This window comes from Capra hircus, chromosome 12, assembly GCF_001704415.2.
Source record: "Capra hircus breed San Clemente chromosome 12, ASM170441v1, whole genome shotgun sequence".
Lineage (NCBI taxonomy): Eukaryota > Metazoa > Chordata > Mammalia > Artiodactyla > Bovidae > Capra > Capra hircus.
Genome location: NC_030819.1, coordinates 55,894,131 through 55,916,147, shown reverse-complemented (window position 1 = coordinate 55,916,147; position 22,017 = coordinate 55,894,131). Strand labels below are relative to the sequence as shown.

At 41.8% G+C, this 22,017-nt stretch overlaps 1 protein-coding gene across 1 annotated transcript in view; it reads left to right on the top strand.

Annotated features, from left to right (window-relative positions):
* The window catches only part of UBL3 (ubiquitin like 3), a 48,568-nt gene continuing 30,347 nt past the window's right edge, over positions 3,797–22,017 (top strand). Inside the window, exon 1 of the mRNA XM_005687541.3 lies at positions 3,797–4,849. Coding sequence (XP_005687598.1) covers positions 4,808–4,849 — 42 coding nt within the window. The 5' untranslated portion in view covers positions 3,797–4,807. The remainder of the gene's footprint in view (positions 4,850–22,017) is intronic.

Genomic DNA, 22,017 nt, shown 5'->3' with positions numbered 1-22,017 from the left:
GCTATTGTGAATAGTGTTGCTATGAACATTGGGGTGCATGTATCTTTTGGAATTATGGTTTTCTCAGGGTATGTGCCCAGGAACGGTATTGCTGGATCACATAGGAAAGAAGCTGAACTTGAAGGAATTTGACTTACACAGTGTTTCTCAATTGTGGCTGCACAAGTGAATTACTTGGGTGAGCTTTGAAAGATAATGGTGTCATGTCTGGTTCAGGAGAGTCTGACTTAGCTTGTGCTGGGGTAGGGGTGGGGCATCCATCTTTTTAAATGGCTGCTAGTGATTTTTATAGGAACAGGGTTGAGAATGTCTGGTTAGGGGAGTGTAATGTTAAAGGGCTAGACATAATTGCAACTCATGTGTAAGGGTCTCCTCAGGAGCGAAAAAGGGCCCTCCACATGTCTGCCTGTTCCCTTGCCTTAGACAATTTAATTCTTTTTTTCACATCCCAAAAAATGCATTCACAGCACAACTCTTAAATCAACAAACACACATAGTACATTCATTCTGTTCTGGAAAGAGTAAAGGCTAAAGGTGGGGGGACTTCCCTCTTGGTCCAGTGGCTAAGACTCGGTGCTCTCAATGCAGAGGACCTGGGTTTGATCCCGGTCACGGAACCAGATCCTTCATACTGCCACTAAGACCTGGCATAGCCAATTTTGTATATATATGACTAAAAGGGAAAGTCGATTACTAAACCAGTAACTATCAAATTATCTCCTGTTTCAGAGAAAAAGTCCTTGATTTTTTATTATGGTAGGAAATTAACATTTATTGAGGACACTTCTATGATAGTTTTCACATTGGTGTTAGGGGGCTTCATATAGGTTTTCTCATGAGAAAGAAACGTAGTATACTTCTACAAAGTAAAACCTCGAACTGACTCTTACACTGGAACCAAAGAAGACCAGGTCAGCCTTGGGTAACATTGGATGGAGGTGGCAAAGGGGCTGGTGGTTGCCAATGGCTGGAGGGAAGGGGAATGGGAGTCTGTTCACTGATTTGGAGTTTCAGTCTCACAAGATGAAAGTTCTGTGGACGGATGGTAGTGAGGGTAGTACAACAAAGTGAATGTTAATACCGAATTGTGTGCCCCAAAAAGGTTAAGATGGTAAATTTTATATTATGTATATTTAACTATAATTCTAAACATAAAAAATAAATTCATCCACATAAAGTGTGAAATTCAATGGTTTATAATGTATCTACTCTAGAGTTATGCAGCCATTGCCATAATCTAATCTTAGAATATTTCTATCACACCTGGCTCCACCCCACCCCACCTCCGACAAAAAAAAAAAAAAAACAAACAAACCCTTATACATGTGAGCAGTCACTTGGGAGAGATATTTCTAACAGATCATGGGTGTCATGTGTTATTCTTCTGGAACTTGACTTCACAGACTCTTAGAAGCAGCTTAGAGACTTTTAGTCCAGTCTCTGCAGATGAAGAAATTGAGGGTCCGAGAAGCAAAGCATCTTGGCAAAGGTCACACAGCAAATTCATTGGCAGAGGCAAGGCTTCTGATTTCCCATGGAGTTGCTTTTCCCAATGCAAAAATGCTGTGTCATTCACTTCCTTTAGACTGTTGCTGACAGTGGATTGAAGGTTTCAAAAAAATTGCTATTCTTTTTCACTGTGGACACAGGGACTCTTTCTCCAGCCTCTCATCTTACCCACCTGAATCGGAAAGTCCAGCGTAAAGACAGGAGAGTGCAAAAGTCTGCAGTGGTGTCCGGTCATGCTTCCTTATGCCTTAACACTATTAGGGAAGAGCTATAATGAATGTTATGGAGAATAATGTCGCAGCCTCTCTTAGAAGAATGATTAGAAACAGCCAGGTGCGGGGTCTTTACTTTTGAAAGATGTGTTTTGCTGTGGCAGCAAACAGAGCACCATGTGTCAGAGATGCCAAGGTTTCGGGCTGGCGGCGGAGGTCGTTACCTCTCTTGTCATTGCATGATTATTGGGAAAGAGCAGAGGAAGTGGGTTGAGGCTTCTATACATCCTGCCTTCTTCTCTTTCTTGTCTTTCAATTACTTTCAGACTCAGCAGAGCCTTGGGCAGGACAGCAGCTGGACAAAAGTTGGGATTTGGAGTGGGGTGGAGGACGAACTTGGTGAGCTCCTTGAAGTATCTTCAGCAGTCCTGATTTCCTGGAGGGCTGGTGGAGAGGGCGCTGAGGTTGCTACAAGTGGGGAATGAGGCCAGGGAGACTCACGCAGCTACAGACTTAGACATACCTAGATCAAGTCCTGAAACCTACTCCAGGCGAGGTTTGGGTCTCTTTTGTCTTCTGTCCTTTGGTCTTTCTGGGAATTTGACCTACCCTCCTCCTCCCTGGTTACCACTCTAACTCACCCCAGGATGATGAACACCCCCGGGAGTGTTTGGAATTTCTCCAGCCAGGCTATCCGCGAGGTAGGTACTCTAAACTTCCTGAGAGTTTCCATCATGATAGACACACCTGACTGGAGAGATTGCTGCGGGAATGACACAGGCTCCCAGCCAATGGAGGACACTGCCTGGATTAGTCATCTTTTAAACTTCCGGTATCTCGCCAAGGGCCTGGAGGGTTTGCTGAATGAATAAGTAGTAACGTTTCACACAAACGATGCATATTATTTACAAAGTGATTTATTTCCCATGCATGGACTCATCCTCACAACTGCCCCTACTTGACCCCTGGAAGGTAGGCAAGACTGTTTCACAGATGAGGTCACAGAGCTGGAGGTTGGAGAGGTGGCTTTCAGACTCTTAAGTCTGTTGGCATTTTTATACAGGTATCTTATTGAGATGGCCTTTCCTAAAACACTCGGAGCACTGAGAGAGATATGAGTCAGATAGACGTTTGCAGTCTCTACATTTTGTTCCTAAATCTGGGGTAGACATATTCTTCATCTAAGTCTCTCACCGATGGTATTATTTTCTGTTGCTTGCTAATCACTGCAGGTGTATAAGTTTTCAGTCACATTTTGAGTTAACTGGGATTTCAGGGCTAGCCTGGTAAACCCGTGTCACCCCATGTGGTTTAGCGTAGGTAGCAGTTTCCTGACAGAGAGTTTGCATCGTACACGATTGTATCTAACACAGTTTTTGGTTCATACACTATTGTCTTGAATGCAGTTTTGGGTAATTTCAATTAACTACATTATAGCTTTATGGCCCTGGGTCGTCAAGAAACACATGTTCATACATTCTCCCTGCTTAACGATATCCTTGCTCTTGCTGAACTTCTATGACCTTATTGGAAATCAATGATTGCTTCTGATCCTCCAAATGTATTGTTGAGGAGAGACCTAGATGAAATCACTATACGAAATGCTTTGAGATTGCAGGATGTGGAGAGCGCGCTGTCATTAAAATGAATGATTCTGCTTGGAGGTAAACCATGTTTTAGTCTGCGAGTATATTGTGCATGAGGGAATTTCTCTGTGCAGAATCATTTCCCAACTACCCACCCCTCCCCCAATAATTCGCAGGATCACAGCCCTCCTGGCAGCAGGTATCTCCCTAAACTCCTGGGCAGTCGCCCGGCTAAAGCGAGCTTTCCTCTCCTAGCAACTGTTGCTAAGAGGGGCGTGGCCTCGGAGTGCGACTAGAACGCTTTTGGTGTCCCGCTCCCCACCCCCACCCCACCGCGTAGACTACATTTCCCGTGATGCTCCAGGGTGGTCTCCGTAGTGACGCACTCGGTGTTCGCGGAAAGGGGGGTGGGGGGGTGAAGGAAGGCGGAGGCGGTGGTTGCGAGGAAGGCGGGGGGGAGGGGGGCCGTGCTCTCCGCGGGTCCCCGGCTCGCGCTCCGGCAGCTGCTGCCGCGGCCGCCATGTTGGCTTGAGGGGTGATGACAGGAGGCGGCTGCGGCGTCGGGGACTGAAAAGTGGAGGAGGAGGAGGCAGAGAGACGGAGCTCTAAGAGGAAACGGTTCCCGGGCTGAGGAGAGGAAGGACCCGGCCTCTTCCGGGGTCCGGCCGAAGTCGGCGTCGCGGGGAGCTCGCGAGGCCGGGGAGGGGAGCGGAAGGCGGAGACGGTGGGGGGGAGGCGCAGGCGGAGGAGGCGGGAGAGGAGCGCTGGGAAGCCGGAGACGATGCGCCCCGAGCCCCGCGGCTGCCCGGAGGCGCCCGCGGCCTGAGCCCCGACGGGCCGTGGGGGTCTCGCTCCTGGCGGGCCGAGCGCCCCGCGCTCCGCCCCCTTGCCCCAGCTCCCAGCCCCGGGCTCTCTGACCCGGGCTAGCGCTTCGGCTGCCAACGAGTTAAATGCCCTTGAGCGCGGGTTTCCGCGGCCCCGGCCGCGCGAGTTGAGAGCCGTTTGCCCGCTCCGGCCGCCGGGGACGCGTCCATGTGTAGCCACATAAGTTCTCTGTGTGCCGCGGCGCCTGGGCATCCTCCTCCCGCTTCATGAGGACTCGACTCGGGAGCGAGTGTGAATCACGGCGGGGCTGGGAAAGGAGGAAGGCGATTTAACCCCCTCCCACCCCGCTCCATGTCCGTGTGTCACTCGGCTCGGTCCACCTGGCGCGGCCGGTCCTGGGGCTGCTGCTGCTGCCGCTGCTGCTGACTTCGGCGACCCGGGAGTTGCTCCGCTCCGGCCACAGCTCTGCCGGCGATTGTTCCTCTGCCCCCAGCCAGGCCGGCACTTCGGCTCGGAAAGAACTTATTATTTTATTTAAAAAATTTTTTTTGGAGACCACATCTCGAACCAGTCAAGATCTTGAAGATTGATTTGTTAGCTCGAAGACGAACAGAAGACTCTTTAATTTGTTGTTGTCTTAAAATTTTTTTTTTCTTTGCGTAAACATCTGGGTATATGTCAAACGGCAAGATGTCCAGTAATGTCCCGGCGGATATGGTAAGTGAAGGATTAAGAGTTAACGACAGCCTTTGATTTAATTGTGGTTTCCAATCTCTTTTAATCAGAAAGGATGCAGGCGTAGGGTGAAGGTTTGCGGGGTGGGGGTGGGGAAGCCACGGTCCCGGGAGATTGTGGAAGAAGTTGGAGGGTCTGGTGTCGCTCTCGTTGAAAGCGCTGCTTTGAATATGGATCTTCTCACTTGGTTGCGTTTTCTAAATGGTTAAAGACAATGGAGAAGTTGGGAACATGTAGCAAGGTGCCTTGAAGTGGAGAAAAATCTCTTCCGCTTTGCTAGAAGCCTCTGAACACTTGTGTCTGAAAGCTTCTGAAAACGGCAGGGCTGAGGCCGGGTGTCCCTGCTAGATACAGAGGTGGGCAGGAAATCGGGAATCTTGCCCTGTGACGCTGGTCGTGAATGCAGTAGGTGCAAGCCGGCTATTTCCAAGAAGTGGGGACGTCTTATCTCTCGGCCAGGATTTGCTGTGAGCTTTTCGAAACGTTTGGGAGAACAAGTACGGCGACAGAAATAGACGTTTTGGAATGTTCACAAATCCTGACTGACTGTATTTTGGTACTTTTAATGAATATTCCAGGACTTTTAGTACCAAATATTTAGTAGTATGACATCACTGGACTTTTAAAGGCAAATGAAGCACATTATTGATTGAACCTTGATCCTGGAATGTTAAGAACTGGAAACCAAAGTACTCCTGTTTATTGACGCTTTTCTTTTTGTTCATAAAGAAGGTTAAGGTTATGAGACTGTTGACTAACAGGTCTGTGTAGACTTACAGCGCTGGGAAGGTGGGTTTGTGTGAGGTGAAATTACTCTTTGCTGTCCTGGGGACAAACGTAATGCAATTAACAGGAAGGGGAATAATCTCCTTTATGAAAGAATTGAAGTTAACATAGTTATGCTCATATATACGAAGTTAACATTTGAGCGTTTGTATATTTCAGTAAAAAAACAAAATTGAACTTTGCTGAGGATTAAATTTTAAAATGTCAGATGTTTCAGTTAGAGTGAACCCCATTTACGGGCTATAAAATTAAATTAAATGGCTCTAAATGGCATATTTTGACCTTGGTTTAAAGACATTTTGCTTGTGTTTGATTTCCCTTTCAGTGCGCTGTTTAAATGCGAAGGAACCACAATGTTCTGTATCTTGGGTGGCCACAGAGCAACCCAACACTCCTTCCTGAGTCTTAAAACTCGAGCATTGTCCTTTTAGTTTTTCTTTCCCTCCTGGGGTGCACACCGGAGCACAGTCTCCTGCCGGCTAAAGGCTAACCAGACTGGATTCCCTTCACCCTGTTGGTGAAGTTGCCTAGCTAGGTCTCTGGACGGAGCAGGAAAACGCTTTCCCCGATGGTACTCTGTGGGCTCATAGCCTCCAGCAAAGACTTGCTCTCTGGCTGAAACCTCCATCTTCTACCATCATACACGGTGTGCGATATGATCAGAGAAGTTGTCGTGCAATAGATCTGTGAGATTAAAACAGTGCAACAACTTTCTTTATTTAGGCCCAGTGACGAGAAAGAGCTGAATGTGCGTAGCTTCACTCACAAATCGGGGTGATTTGGAGAATACCGTTTCCAAGTTAGAGAGGAGGTTTGGAAGCTAGTGTTTGGATCGGGGTGCAGGGAAGGGATGGCAAGGTTGTATTAATAGCTGTAGTTATCAAATACAACTATTTCTGTTTTAGATTGTATTTTAAGGCCTTGATGATTCTGTGGTGCTTTGAGATCCCTTGATTAAAGGTGATAGGCAAGGGCAAAGCAGTATTATGTAATAAACATATAATTCCTTGGTGATGCTGTTTCAGAATGTGTCTAGAGTACAGCTCAGATTAGATGATTCTGAATAATTTTTATGTTTCATTTTCTAGCCATACAACTTGCTGGAGGCCTTGAGGGTTTTTTCCCAGCATTAAAACCTTTTAAACGTCATTTGCTATTACTCACATTGCATTTTTGTTTAAGAAGTGTCTTCCTTTGATATGTACCTAGAATTACAGCTTTTTGAAATATAACATGATAAATACCAGTCAGAAGTCGTGGACTCAATACTTCGTGCTTGTTAAAGTTTTCGTTATCAATAATTGACAGTCTGCACTTACATTCTGACTTAAACTGAGGAAAATGTCACTGCTCTTGAAAAGCATCGGCCTTCTCAGCCCCACCTCTCCACAATCTGATACTTCCCTTGCAGCATAATTCTAAATTGATTGGGATGCATATTCTTGCAGGTATGAATACATACATTTGCTAGATGCAGTAAGCATTTTAGGTTTCTCATTGGTGACAGTGTGTGCTATTTAGAAACAAATGTTACGCTTTTTCACCTGTTAATGGTGCTTGTCACCTGTATAGGAAAATCCTATTTCGGAGAAGAGGTGGGGCAGTGAAATTATAATAAACCCTGTCGTGGTTTCAACAGAGATAGTTCATTCTTGGAGTTCTAATAATTGCTAAAGCAGTTGATGTTTTTGGTAAAGTCTCCTTATAGAAATTATTGTGACTCACTTTTTTAAATCGATTTTTTTTTAGCATGACTTATTTTGTTACTGACATTTAAAATATTTTTTTAAACATTCAGTGTATTTTTTTGTGTACCGTAAGGGGTCTCTTTTTCTTAGAATCCAAATTTAGTAAGTCCGTCTTCTAGGTCAGGGTACGAATGGTACCCCTAGTGAATGGATTTGCCAGATTTACAAAAAATAATTTGCAGTTCGTACTTTTTCAGTTAACATTCTGTAAAGATGTCCTATAAATGGTATAACTGTATTTACTGAAAATGTTGGCTTTTTCTTTGCTAAAGGTGATTGAGTTTGAGTTGAGATTTACTGACATTTCAGTGTAATAACTAATTTGTGAGAAAAATCTGAAAATATCCTGTCCTGAACTGAGTATCATTATAATACATTGTATTTAAGTGATTCATTTCCCCCCTCAAATCATAGCTCATGATGCGGCTGTATTCATTGTTTATACTTGTAGCATGAATTATGTTAATGATTTAGGCTTTCTGAAAGAAAATGTTTAGTCTTTCTAACAGTAATAAAGCCTGAGGCTGGTTAGATAAGCTGGTAATTTCGTTTTCTGGATTTGGAAAGTTTTCAAGATGTAAATTAATATATTTATAAAATTATTATATAAAAATTGGAACTACTGTTGGGAGCTTTGGACTGAAATTATACTTTATGATATCTATAAAATTGAAAACCCTGTGTAAGAGAGACATTGTCAGTGTGAGAATAATGGCAAAGCAGTTTTGGTTATTTGAAGCATTTTAGGTGATAAAGAATCCTGTACCTTTTTAAGCTATGAATGTGAAATTGTAGCAGATGTAACTATGTTTAGTCTGGGATTAAGTGAGCTAATGATAATTTGATTTTTTTCAGTGCTTAATGATTATTTTTATTGTAATGTCATATCTTTTCCATTTGTGAAAGAAATATTGGAGCCCTCTAGTGGACAGGAAATTATTCAAATGAATTTCTTTTCAAAGTGAAGTTTTATCACTTTTCTAAGTTAAATGACAGATATAGGGTATACCAGGGGGAAAACGTCATGCTCGAAAAAGGTTTAGAGAATAGAAAAGTTTTAACTTTGGAGAAGGAGTTATATTAAGATCCAATGCCTTAAATTTTTCTCTTTACTTACAGCTCTTTAAATTTTTCCTTCTCTTGCTGGAGCTCTTGTTTCTAATATGAGTTGGAGGTTTTATGAAGGTTAAGGGTAGATAAGTACCATTTATATATTAATATCTGTATGCTGATATGTACATACACACGCATATGTAGGTGACTTGATGAATAACATATTAAATAACATGTCTCTTATGGTATATTTCTCTAAATTGTTTTGCTTGAATGTGTCTTAAATTTGGTATCTTGAATTAGACAGTTTTATTGAGAAAACAAATAACACATTATTTCCCTCCATTTCGAATGACTTTTCCTTTCTAGCTCTGAATCCTACTCCAGCTCATGTCCCTCTCTTGTGAAACTGGTTTTTAGTCCATTCTAGTCCACAGTGATCTTTACTTCCTGTGAACCATTTTCTGCCTATTTGATATTCTTCAGTTCAGTTCAGTTCAGTCATTCAGTCGTGTCCGACTCTGTGACCCCATGAATTGCAGCACACCAGGCCTCCTTGTCCATCACCAACCCCCGGAGTTCACCCAACATGATGTCAGATTTACATGAATATATGTCTTGTATTTATTATATCTACCGTAATTTCTAAAACATTTAAAAACTGTTGAGTGATTTTCTTGACTTGTAAGGCATTACTCTTTGTTATTTATGGGAAACATAAATATTGTCCCGTACTACTACTACTACTAATGGTGTTAAGCATGAGGTCTGTGATGTCTGATACTACTTTGAATATGAAAAGTGTATTTTTAGTGTAAGTTTTGAAGTTATTTTAAATTAGTGGATAAAGTACTGATGGCTCTGCTAGTTTTCATAACATGAAACAGTAAGTACATTTTAGGAGACTGAACTTCAATATGCTCTTTAAGAATTCCTCTCTTTCTGAAGGGCGAAAATTGAAAGTGACTAGAATTCATGGTGCCTGGAGACCCTGGGTAATGAATTATTCTGAATCAGTTAATTTTTTGAATACATGATGGTTATTTTGGGGAATATCCCAATCTATTTTGGACTACTGTCCTGTTTGCTTACATGTAATATGTGACACATAATTCAACTTACTTTTGGTGACTTAGAGGCATCATTTTAATAATATTGATTCAGTTCAATGAAGTTCACTGACTGTTTCTTTGTAATGTACTATCGTTATTCTATAAACCACAGCTGTCTTCGCTCAGCATCTAATACAGCTTTTGAAGCTTTGTGCCCGTTCACTACTAGTAATTGACAAAGTGAGATGAGGCAAGTCAATTGTGATTTGAGAATAAAAATATTAGAACTTCTAGTTTATTTTGTGCTCCAAGAAGAAGGAGAAATAGAACTTTTTTATCATTAATACATGGATTGGGTCTGAAAAAACCTCCAGGCTTCTCTAGGTCCACATTCTAATGAACATTTTCCTGAGGGACAGTATGAGAATTTTGTAATGTAAAGACAGCAGGACTGTTGAGTTTCTCAAGGTTCTTGCAGTTTCTCTATGATAGTCTTTTATATAGGTGCTTTAAAATTATCTATTTATTTTTGGCTGTGCTGGGTCATCCTTGCTGCCCAGGCTTTTCTCTAGTTGCAGTGAGCAGGGGCCCCTCGAGTTGTGGTGCACAGGCTTCTTGTCGGCTTTTCTTGCTGCAGAGTGTGGGCTCTAGGGTTCACGGGCTTCAGTAATTGCAGCTTCCGGGCTCTAGAGCACAGGCTTAATAGTTGTGGCGCGTGGGCTTAGCTGCCCTGTGACGCGTGGGCTTAGCTGCCCTGTGACACGTGGGTTCTTCCTGGACCAGGGATGAAACCAGCGTCTGCTGCGTTGGCAAGCAGATTCTTTACCACTGAACCACCAGGGAAGCCCTAGGTACTTTTTAAGAGAATCTGTGATACTTTGAATGGAAATGGGGAGCAGAGGCTCACTGTTAAAGTACCTTAAAGAGTTGTAGAACTCAAAACTGAGCAACACATTTTTATTTTACTAAAGATGAATATCTTAGATGCTGATCAAAAAATAGTCATGTTCAATAACAGTGCTCTTAATGTTAAGAGTAATAGTATTTTTAGTGGTTGCGTGATGGAAACAATGTTTAAGATAGTTAATTAAACCAATATTTTAATCTTTTAATTTTTAGTGTGTTTTATAATTTGCATAAAATATATGGTTTATAAATGAATAGATCATATATATTGGCATTGTATGCTGAAGTATTTTATGGTTGGGATGTTCAGTCAGACTTTAGAAGCTGTAAGATGACTTCAGATTTCTAAGTATTTGGAGTTCTGTTCCTGTCTCCTGCCTTGTTGAGTATTTTTCTGTTGTCAGTATGCCTAACTGTCCCTCTCTAACTTCATAGTTGCTGATTCTAATTTACTGTGGGTGTAGAAATCAGATTTCCAAAGTTTGTGAGGACAAAGTGTGTTAAAAATGAGTAAATGACGTCCAAGTGGGATTTTTCAGGCATTCTTATGGGAAACTGCATAGTCTTCTATTCATTTGGTCATGTCTGTTTTGGTGGTTCAGAGTTCTGCTTACTTGAGGGGCTTATTTCCTGGCTGAGTTTTGGAGAGATGTAGATTTTTGCGGGGATGAACTAGATAGATAATTTAAAAAATAAAATTACACGAGTAGCTTTATTTTGAGCTCAGAGGGGAGAGATGCTAATATTTGTTGTGTCCTAGCTGTTTCCCAGGCAGATGCTTGGCATTTGACAGGATAACATTTAGTTTCATCCTTTCAGTGACTCTGGAGAAATAGATTGGTAAGTAGAAAAAGAAGCGGCTGTTACCCCCTGGTGAAGAGCAACAGGAATACATCTGCAGTGGAACAAGTCAAATGTACTGACTTGCTGCAGCCACACAGTCACATAAGAGGGTATCGCAGAGGTTCTCGCTGGGGTTTGCCTTATGGTGCTGATGGGTGAGCCGGGGAAGAGGAGACTAGCTCAGGGTAGAATGCTGCAGACACAGAGTGGAAGTGGGCTGGTAATTGGATCTTCCAGCTGTCTTTGTTTAGGAGGCAGGAAAAAGGAAGTGGGCTGGAGGAGCTCGTCAGTCGTTGCGGAGCTGTAGTGTGGCCCTGGAGAGTTTATTACCTGTTGGTCTTCTGCCGGCCTTGTCTGCCTCTGTCACAGAGTGATTGTCAGCAGAGCTATTTTTACTTTCTCTCAGCCTAGGTTCACAGAGGGTCAGGATCTTTTTTGGAATCGCATAGCTAGGAAAATACAGAGCGAGGGTAGGAGTTTGGGTTTTATGGCAACAGTGATAAAACGCCCTAAGCCTTTCCCCTGTGTACCTGAGCAGACAGTACTCACCCCTCAGGCCCTCTGTTCAGCAGAATACCTGGATCCCCTCCCAGCACCTTGCTCCAGGTATCTTTGCAAAATGCTGTGTAACCTATGGGTTGGAGTGATTTTAATGCAGGTGGGTTTTCCCCTGGTGACTCAGATGGTAAAGAGTCCACCTGCAATGCAGGAGACCCAGGTTCAGTCCCTGGGTTGGGAGGATCCTCTGGAGAAGGAAATGGCAACCGACTCCAGTGTTCTTGCCTAGAGAATTCCATGGACAGAGGAGCCTGGTAGGCTAAAGTCCGTGGGATCAAAAAGAGTAGGACACGACTCAGCAGCGAGTAACACACTTTTCTTACTCACTGCTTAAATTCAAGGGAATTTTCTTTAAACTTGTTGGAGCTTTGAGTCCTCTTGTATATATACTATACAATAGAACTTTTTTCCTATAAACTTACCACTTTGAATTCGAAGACTGCTGCTGCTGCTGCTGCTGCTAAGTTGCTTCAGTCGTGTCCGACTCTGTGCGACCCCATAGATGGCAGCCCACCAGGCTCCCCCGTCCCTGGGATTCTCCGGGCAAGAACACTGAAGTGGTTGCATTATATATGGGACAGACACATAGGTTGATTTAGTGCTTTCAGCGTATTTCGTTTTTGTCTTCCTCCTAGTATCTGCTTATGTATGATGCAGATTCTCTGTTAATTGATTACAGTCTAGCAGCATTTTTTTACGGTCTGAATAAAATATGTACATGGGAAGTCCTCTATAACTAGGTTTTCAAAAGAAAATGTTCTTTCTGTTGAGGAAAATTATCTTAAGTTAGGCATTATATCGTGTGTATGAAGATAAATTAACATGGCAATTCATTATGTCTAGACAAAATGCTCTCTCAAGACAGATATTTGATTTTGTTTACTCTCTTATAAAATTAATGTTTTTGCCATAGAAATGCTCCTGCTTTTTTCATTTAGTCATATATCATTAACAACTATCCATACAAATAAATATAGAACCATCTTATAATTTTGAACTGATTCTGAATGATGTACAAAAATTGTTTGCTATTCCATATTCATAAAGCATTTAAAAGCTATTAAAAACAATATTGTAATGCCTGTCTTAGAGTATGTCTCTGTGCCTTGTCTGATTATTTTCCTAGGATAAAATTCTTAGGAATGTAGTGGCTGTGGGTTTAGATATGTTAACAACTGGGGTGAGGTAGGGATACACGTTTTATTAATTTTAAAGCATCCTTGATTTTCTGGATAAACCTAACTTTTTCATTATGAATTATCTTCTTAATATGCTACAATATATTTCATTTACATTGTTTTCAGTTTTGTTCATGAAAAAGATTGACTAGTGATTTTTAATTTCTTGTAAAGTCTTTGACACATTTAGCTATCAAGGTTATTCTGACTTTATAAAATGACTTGAGAAATGTTTTTTATTCTTTGAGTTTGTGAAAATTGATTGTACTGCATCCGTAAATGTTTGGAGGAGTTCACTGGTGAAGGAATTTGGGGTTTTCGTAGGGGGAGGGGTGGGGATTATCGATTCTGTTTCTTCATTTCACGTGGGACTATACATATTTTCTGTTACTTTTTTGTCAGTTTTGACAAGTTTTGCTTTTCAAGGCATTTATCTATTTTACCTAAATTTTCCAATGTGGCTTAAGATTTTTTTTTTTTTTTTTTTTTTTACAATCTCTATTACCTTTTTGACGTTTGTAGTATCTGTAATGAAATGTGCTTTTAAAACCTGATTGTTGGTAATTTGTGCTGCTGCTTGCTCTCTGTTGACTTTCACAGAGTCAGTTTTCAGATTTCATGTCTTGCCGGTCTTCTAGTAATAACTAGTTTGGTTTGCCTGGAAGTGTATTTATTTACTACCTTCATCTTTAAAGGGTCTCTTCCTTTAGCACCTTTAAGTTATTTTATAATTTCTGGCTCCCACTGTTTTTATTAAGTCAACTTGTGGTCTTACTATTTCTCCTTTGAAGTTAATGTGTTTTTCTGTTTAACTTCTGTTGAACTTAATGTGTTTGGGCTATTGTCAAGATTTTATCTTTGTCTTTGGTTTTTAGCAGTTTTACTATCGTGTGCGTGTGCATAGCTTTTATTTTATTCTTTATGCATGGAATTTGTAGAGCATTTTGAGTCTATGGCTTGCTGTTGCTGTTTTGTGAATTTTCTAAGCTGGAATTCTTTTTTTTTAATTTATTTTTAATGGAAATATAATTGAATTAAAATGTGTCAGTTACTGCTTTATAGCAGAGTGACTCAGTTATATTGATACATGTATATACATTCTTTTTCATATTTTCCATTATGCTTTATCACAGAATATTGAATATAATTCCCCGTGCTATACAGTAGGAACTTGTTGTTTGTCCTTTCGATACATACCAGTTTGCATCTGCTGATCTCTAACTCTCCATCCAAGCCTCTCCCGCCCCTTTCCCCTTGACAGCCACTAGTCTCGTCTCTGTGTGCTTGATTCTGTTTCTGTCCCATAGATGGGTTCATTTGTGGCATGTCTTAGATTCATATACTAACGGTATCAATACGGTATTTGTCTTTCTCTTTCTGACTTCTTTCACTTAGTGTGAAAATCTCTAGTTGCATCCATGTTGCTGCAAATGGCATTATTTTGTTCTTTTTTATGGACCGATTATATTCAGTTGTATATATGTACCATATCTTCTTTATCCATTCATCTGTTGATGGACATTTCGGTTGTTTCCATGTCTTGGCTATTGTGAAAAGTGCTGCTGTGAACATTCAGTTCACTTCAGTTCCGTCGCTCAGTCGTGTCCAACTCTTTGCGACCCCAGGGACTGCAGCACACCAGGCCTCCCTGTCCGTCACCAGCTCCCAGAGCTTGCTCAAACTCGTATCCATTGAGTCGGTGATACCATCCAACCTTCTCATCCTCTGTCGTCCCCTTCTCCTCCCGCCTTCAATCTTTCCCAGCATCAGGGTCTTTTCAAATGAATCAGTTCTTCACATCAGGTGGCCAAAGTATTGGAGTCTCAGCTTCAGCATCAGTCCTTCCAATGAATATTCAGGACTAATTTCCTTTAGGATGTTCTGATTGGACCCGCTTGCAACCCAGGGGACTCTCAAGAATCTTTTCCAACACTACAGTTCAAAAGCATCAATTCTTCAGCACTCAGCTTTCTTTATAGTCCAACTCTCACATCCATACATAACTACTGGAGAAACCATAGCTTTGACTAGACAGACTTGTTGGCAAAGTAATGTCTCTGCTTTTTAATAAGCTGTCTAGGTTGGTCATAACTTTTCTTCTAAGGAGCAAGCTGCACTCACCATCTGCAGTGATTTTGGAGCCCAAGTCTGTCACTGTTTCCACTGTTTCCCCATCTATTTGCCATGAAGTGATGGGACCTGGATGCCGTGATTTTAGTTTTCTAAATGTTGAGCTTTAAGCTAACTTTTTCACTCTCCTCTTTCACTTTCATCAAGAGGCTTTTTAGTTCCTCTTCACTTTCTGCCATAAGGGTGGTATCATCTGCATATCTGAGGTTATTGACATTTCTCCTGGCAGTCTTGATTCCAGCTTGTGCTTCCTCCAGCCTAGGATTTCTCATGATGTACTCTGCGTATAAGTTAAATAAGCCGGGTGACAGTAAACAGCCTTGATGAACCCCTTTACAGATATGGAACCAGTTTGTTGTTCCATATCGAGTTCTAACTGTTGCTTCTTGACCTGCATACAGATTTCTCAGGAGGTGGGTAAGGTGGTCTGGTATTCCCATCTCTTTCAGAATTTTCCAGTTTGTTGTGATCCACACAGTCAAAGGCTTTGGCATAGTCAATAAAGCTGTGAACATAGGGGTACATATATCTTTTTGAATTAGAGTTTTGTCCAGATATAGGCCCAGAAGTGGGATTGCTGGATTGTATGGTAATTCTATTTTTAGCTTTTTGAGAAAGTTCAATAATATTTTCCACAGTGGCTACACCAGCTTACACTCCTACCAACAGTGTAGGAGGGTTCCTGTTTCTCCACACCCTCTCCGTAAGCTGGCGTTAAAGTACTGTTTCTATTCAGTTCTTTCTTTCTGGGACTACAAATGCATGTGTGTTAGGTCATTTCAGTTTTCATTCTTTTTTCCCACTCTGTGTATCTATTTGGATATTTTTGCTGAACTGTCTTCAAGTTCCCTTATCTTCTCTGTCCAGTATACAGTTATACCCAATTATTAAGTTCTTAATTGCAGTTTCTGTATTTTCAGTCCTAAAACTTATACAGATTCAGATTCTCACAATGTTTTACCTGTTTTTCTTGAGTGTATAAACATTGTTGCAATGTTTCTGTCTAATAACTGTGATACTAATCCCCATCACCCATGAGCCCATTTCTGTTGTCTAGCTTTTGATCATTTGATCCTTTTTCCCAATATGCCTGGTAATGTTTTAATAACATTGTAATGAAACAGTATAGTGGGTCTGAATGATGTTATCTTTCTTGAGATAAAAAAATATTAATATTCTCTGGGAGGGAGGGAGGTAAACATTGATCACTTTGATTCATTAGTGATTAATAAGAAATAAGCCTGAATTCAGGGTAATCAGGAAATTCAAATAGGCTTCTAACACATAGCTCTTCTGAGGTATCATTTAAAAGTTTGAAGTGTTTACCAAGATGCTTCTTCCTTGGCAGGCCCTGAATTTTAAATATGATGAGACTGATAAAAGCTCTGCTTAGCTTTTGTAGCCTCTTTGCGACATCTTTTTGAGGAGCTTTTCTGCATTTCAGTCCATGTTGTTTATGATTCAGCACATTCCTGGAGGGCAAACACTGAGCAGGATGTTGGGCTCCTTTGCAGTTCCTTTTTATCTGGGATCCTCAATCCTGGCTCCTCTGGGGTAGCACAGAAGTCCAGTTTCTGCCTTCCCAGCCCGGCGGCACTGCCACAAGCTCCCGGCTCCTGTTCTGCCTGGCCTGGATGCCTTGTACTGGTAACTGGCAGATGCCTCAAGGGGAAAACAGGCCGTCTGTGTGTTTCCCTTCTCTCGACAAGTGATGTCCTGGCTCTCTTGGTGGTTTTCTGTGTACCTTCAGGTAGCTCAGTTTGTTTGGTATGTTAGATCACTTTTGTAGTTGCTTTCAGTGGGGAATTTGGTCTGATACTGCTCTTCCTCATTGCTTGACCCAATTGCCCTTTCTGTATGTGCTTTAGTTCCCCTCCCTCCCTTTTGGCTCTAGGATTTTTTTTTTTTTCCCTCTCTTTTTTCTATCCTGATAGTAGCTATGAGTAGCTAAAATTAATTCAGTACTTAACTGTGTTACTTACCATGGCACCATCAGCCAGGCAGTTGCTTAAGTCAGACATCTAGGAGTCATCTCTGATCTCTCCCTTTCCCTCATCCCCCAAATTCAATCCATCTCAAACTGCGTCTGGAATCCATCAACTCCTTCTCTTCTCCATGCCACCACCGCATTGCCAAGTACCATCGCGCTCTCCTGGACACGGCATTAGTCTTGGAACTAATTGTTCTGCTTCTGTTTACCTTCCCCTGTGATACACTTTCCAAAAATAGCTTAAGTGATTTTTGTGAGACGTAAATTGGATCATTTTTCCTTCTGGAAAAAAAAAAAAAAAACAACGAACAAACAGAAAACTTCAGCAGCTTTCCATTGATGAATAAATTCCCATAGAATAAAATCACAGATCCTTAAAGTGGCCCTTCGGAGTCCTGCATCATCTGGCTCTTGCCTGTCCCTGTAATCTTATCTCCTTTGACTTCCTAAGCTTCAGTTATCCTGGGTCCTCTCAGACAGGCCACACCTGGGCTGAGCCTGAAATCCTCCTCAGTGTCCTCTGTGCCCTACAGCTGTGGGCAGTGCCGTCTTGCTTCCTGTCCTCAGAGGCACTCTTCCAGCTCACATCTAAAATTGAATTCCCTCATTCCTCGATTTCTGACTCAGAACCCCATGGGCTCCCTCTGTAGCGCTTGTCACACTTGGTAATCCATTAGTTTGTCTTTAGATTTGTTTTAATTGTCGACAGTTCTGTTAGGGTAGGTATATCTCTTTTGTTGGCCGCTGTTGGCCAGTAAGTTTGATGCCTTTTATATAGTAGGTTTTTCATAAGTATTTGTGGGCTTAAGAAGTAATTATATTGTAGGCACTGTGTAAACTAATGACTTGAATCAGACTTAATTCTCAAAAAAAAAAAAAAAAAAAACCTCTCAGAACAAACTTACCACATAGGTAGGTGCTCGTGTTAGCTGCATTTCATTGACGAGGAAGGTGAAAATTAATGATATTTTGTCACTTTCCCGAAGCCAGCCAGCTAGGTGGGCCTGTTTTGTGTTCTTGGGTATTTTTGCATTTCTAACTTTTCACCATTTTAATGTTATATCATCTTCATTATATCTTAAAGCTAATGACTGTGATTATACTTATATTCTGGTATTTCAACTTTAGCTTCTTGAATTTGCTTAACATTTTAAAATAACCAAAATTTCAGAAAGGAAATTAGAAATTTGTAATGGAAGTTGAAGAAGTATTAATAAGATTTAAATACTTGAAGTGGTGGATTTGCAGTGTGGCTACCAAGTATTATGAGTGATTTTTCAAGCCATAAAATCTCTCTCATTATTTTGTGACTAAATAGAAAGCCTGTGTTACTATTAAATGCATATATTTGATATATATAAAAACATATATTTGAAGAAAATGGTGTTTGAGCCTTCTGTACTTAAAGGACTATTACATAGATTTTTACCTTTAGTACTCAATATAATGGATATAACTTCCATGTTAGCTATCAATTTACTTCCATACTTATTTGTCTATGGGTAATCGTCCTGCTCTCTTCATTGTTATTCAGTTAATCAGCAAGTATTTGTTGAGCATGTGGTTATGCCAGGCACATTTTTAGGCTCTGGTGTACAGCAGTGAGTGAAGCTTACATTTAAGTAGTAGGGAGATAGACATTAAACACAATAAGTAAAATACATGGTGTGTGAGGTAGTGGTATTTTTTTCTCCAGGGAAGAATAAGGGAGAGGGTTTGGAGAATGCTGAGGGAGAGTTGCTGTGTTGCCCACTTTTACAAAGGGTGATGGGGAGACCACTGGGAAGGGGTCTGAGGGAATTGCGGGCCATCCAATGTCTTGGGGGATCACATGCCAGGCAGAAGGAATATGTCCTTGTTTGATTTCTTTGTTCCTTTTCAGTTTCTCTCACTGTCAGCCCTTGCCTTAGGTTTTTGTGTGTCTCATAGTTTTTGTTCCCTGCCCTTCTGTGTCATCTGCGTGATCAGTATCTTCCTCACTAGTTTGTGCAACAAACATTTATCGCCTGCCGATGTGCCAGATAGACCCTGTCAGTAGTTGGAGCCAGTTAGTTTTCTCTGATGTCAGCACACACACACAGTGTCTTTTGAATGAATTTCCTGTTCTTTATCTCCATTGCCTCCAGCCAGGTTTTCATCCAGATAGCATCCCCCTTTATCTACTTCTAGTTATCTGCCTTTTACCCTTACCCCAGGTTTGTCTTTTGAAAACACAGATCTCATTACAGAGATCTCCTTGTTTAGCTCTTCTACTTAATTATGGTTGGCCAGTCCACGCCCTGCTCCTTAGGTGGTGGCATTAAGGCTCTTGGCAGCTGGGCTGCCATCCAGCCTCATCTGCTGCAGTTGCCCGCTCTGTGTGCCCTGTGTGGGGCTATAATGAACCCTCTGCTGGCCCACAGACCCTCAGTCAGCGTTCCTGCTTCTCTCGTCCTTGCTTAGCCTGCCCTTTCTGCTTTGGGGCACCTCCCCCCTCCCTTCTTGCTTTATTTGCACTGAAGACTTGTGCTTCATGGCAGTGTTAATTCCTTGGTAATGCCCTAACTACTTGGTCAGGCGCTTGGTCATTCTAAGTATAGCACATTCTAGGAGTTCCAAACCAAAGGGACAGTGGAGGCACAGCTGTTTCCCTAGGAAGGAGCAAGGGGGAGAAGAGGGGCAGCACGGCCTTCTCCTTCCAGGGTTGCCAGCAAGGTGAAGCACACAGAGCCAACACACGTCCTGTTCAGGCTTCAGCATCTCTGGTTCCAGGGAGCCTAGAATTGCTGGGTAGTGACGAGTCTCAGTGTTACCTGTTGTGCCATCATAACAGCCGGGAACAAGGTCCGGTCCATAGGAAACGAAGGTGAAAGGATTGCAGTCCCAGCTGATTAGTCTGGAATTCCGAGAGCTGGGCCTCTCAGTCAGTCCTTCTCTCATCCACGTTATCACCTCTACTCTAGCACGTGTAAATATTTCTGTTTTGTCCACTAGACAGACTGTGTACTCTCTGAGGGCAGAGAGAAGCCTTGTCTTCCTCATCTCTCTATACCCCTGTTCCTATGATAGCGCTGCGCCGGTTGTATAGAGAGTACCAGGTGAATGTTGAGCTAACACTGCAGCTTTGTCTAGTAGAGCATTCTGCAGCGATCGTAATATTCTGTATCTGCGCTGTCCAGTAGAGTAGCCACTGGCTGCACACGGCTGTTGAGCACTTGGAAAGTGGTGTGTGACTAAAGAATGGAATTTTAAATTTTATTTAATGAATTTAAATATGAATAGTTACAGGTGGCGTTGGACAGTGCGGTTATATAATTATTTCTCTCAGTGGACCAAAGAGCTCTCTCAGTTTTTTTTTTGGCTTGTATTTCAGATGGTCCCAAACTGCTCAGCTTTTTGGTAATTATTGTTCACTCACTGTCAGCAGTTTTTGCTACTGTCATTGTGTACACTGTCATCAACTTTCTTTTAACTTTTTGGATTTTGGTCCACATGACATAGAAAGACAAGCTAATGGAATTCTTTCAGAAAGAGCAAATGGTAGAGGGGCCTGGAAGTCATCTTTGACCTTTCCTAATGTGGAATAAGAATTCAGTAAGAATGTGGAATAGCCCTCAGAAAAGAAGAGAGAAGGCTAAAAATATAAATTAGTGTGGGCATTAAATTGAAGAAAAAATACCTATGTGACATTACATGAATTCATGAAGAGATGAAAGAGCAGCCCAGAAGTATAGTGCCTCTAGTTACAGGTAGGGTAATTTTTAAATGAGAAAAGGAACGGAGTTATGGTGAAAAAATGATTTTTAAAGTTTAACTCTCAGGAGAGCCATCCAAGGAGGAAGCCAAGCAAGAGTAGCGGTGGGCAACAGCAGAGATTGCAGGGGCGGTTGGATCAGGACCAGTTAAAGTCCTTCCTGTGTAATTTGGTAAAGGTTGCATGGATCTTAACTCATTGTCAGATATTTTACTATAGTCAAAACATTGTTTTCATTATAATTCATAGAGTTTTCTTCCATACTGAAGTGCTAGGCATAGAGGAATCCAGCATGTCCACTTTTTTTTTATTTTAAGTCACTGCAGTTTTCCAGTTTCTGTGTCCGTATCTACCTTTTCTCAACCTTCTCTGTCAAAACATTTTGCTTTGCTATCTGGACAAGCGTTAATAATACTTGCTTTCTGGGCTGAAGTTGCTCCTTTTTAATCCTGCCCAGGTCAGTCTCTCTGTTACCTGGTGGGAGGGTTGTTGGTTCAGAAGCAGCCATGGAGTTTGTGTTCTGATGCAGGGTTTACTAAGAGGTGTTTCGTGCTTAACTCCTCACACCCAGAGAAAGACAGGTTTACCAAGAGACTAAGACATCTAGCCTCTCGGTGGTTCTGTCAGACTCCCAGCTGGCCGAGGAAGCAGGCAGAGAGCTCTCAGACTTCCCAGAGCCCTGCTTGCCTCACTCCTGTGGGATTTAGGACAGACTGCTGGTGAAAAGAGAAAACTGGGAAAACACTCTCCCTAAATATCTTTATTCTGAAGTGGAGATGGGCTCATTCCTAGGTTGTTTATACTGCAGAGTGCAGATGTAAGCTTATTGTTATATTTTTATTATCGCAAGTCATATCTGAAATCTCAAGTAGAACCACTAGCTGTACACTGAAGTCTTCCTGGAATAGTTCAAGTGGCCATCGCAGCCTACTGAGAATTCCCTGCACACATACGCTTACACCACGTCTTCTTTATCCATTCCTCTGGTGATAGACTTGCAGGTCATTTCCGTGTCTTGGCTGTGGCGAATAGTGCTGCTGGGAACGCTAGAGTGTACATTTTTGCTTTTTAAAATGCAGTCGTTATCTTTGGGGATTCTGTGGAGTCTAATATGGAACACCAATGACTAGAAACACTTTGCTAATTTTAGTTCAGTAATTCCCCTAAAGTGAA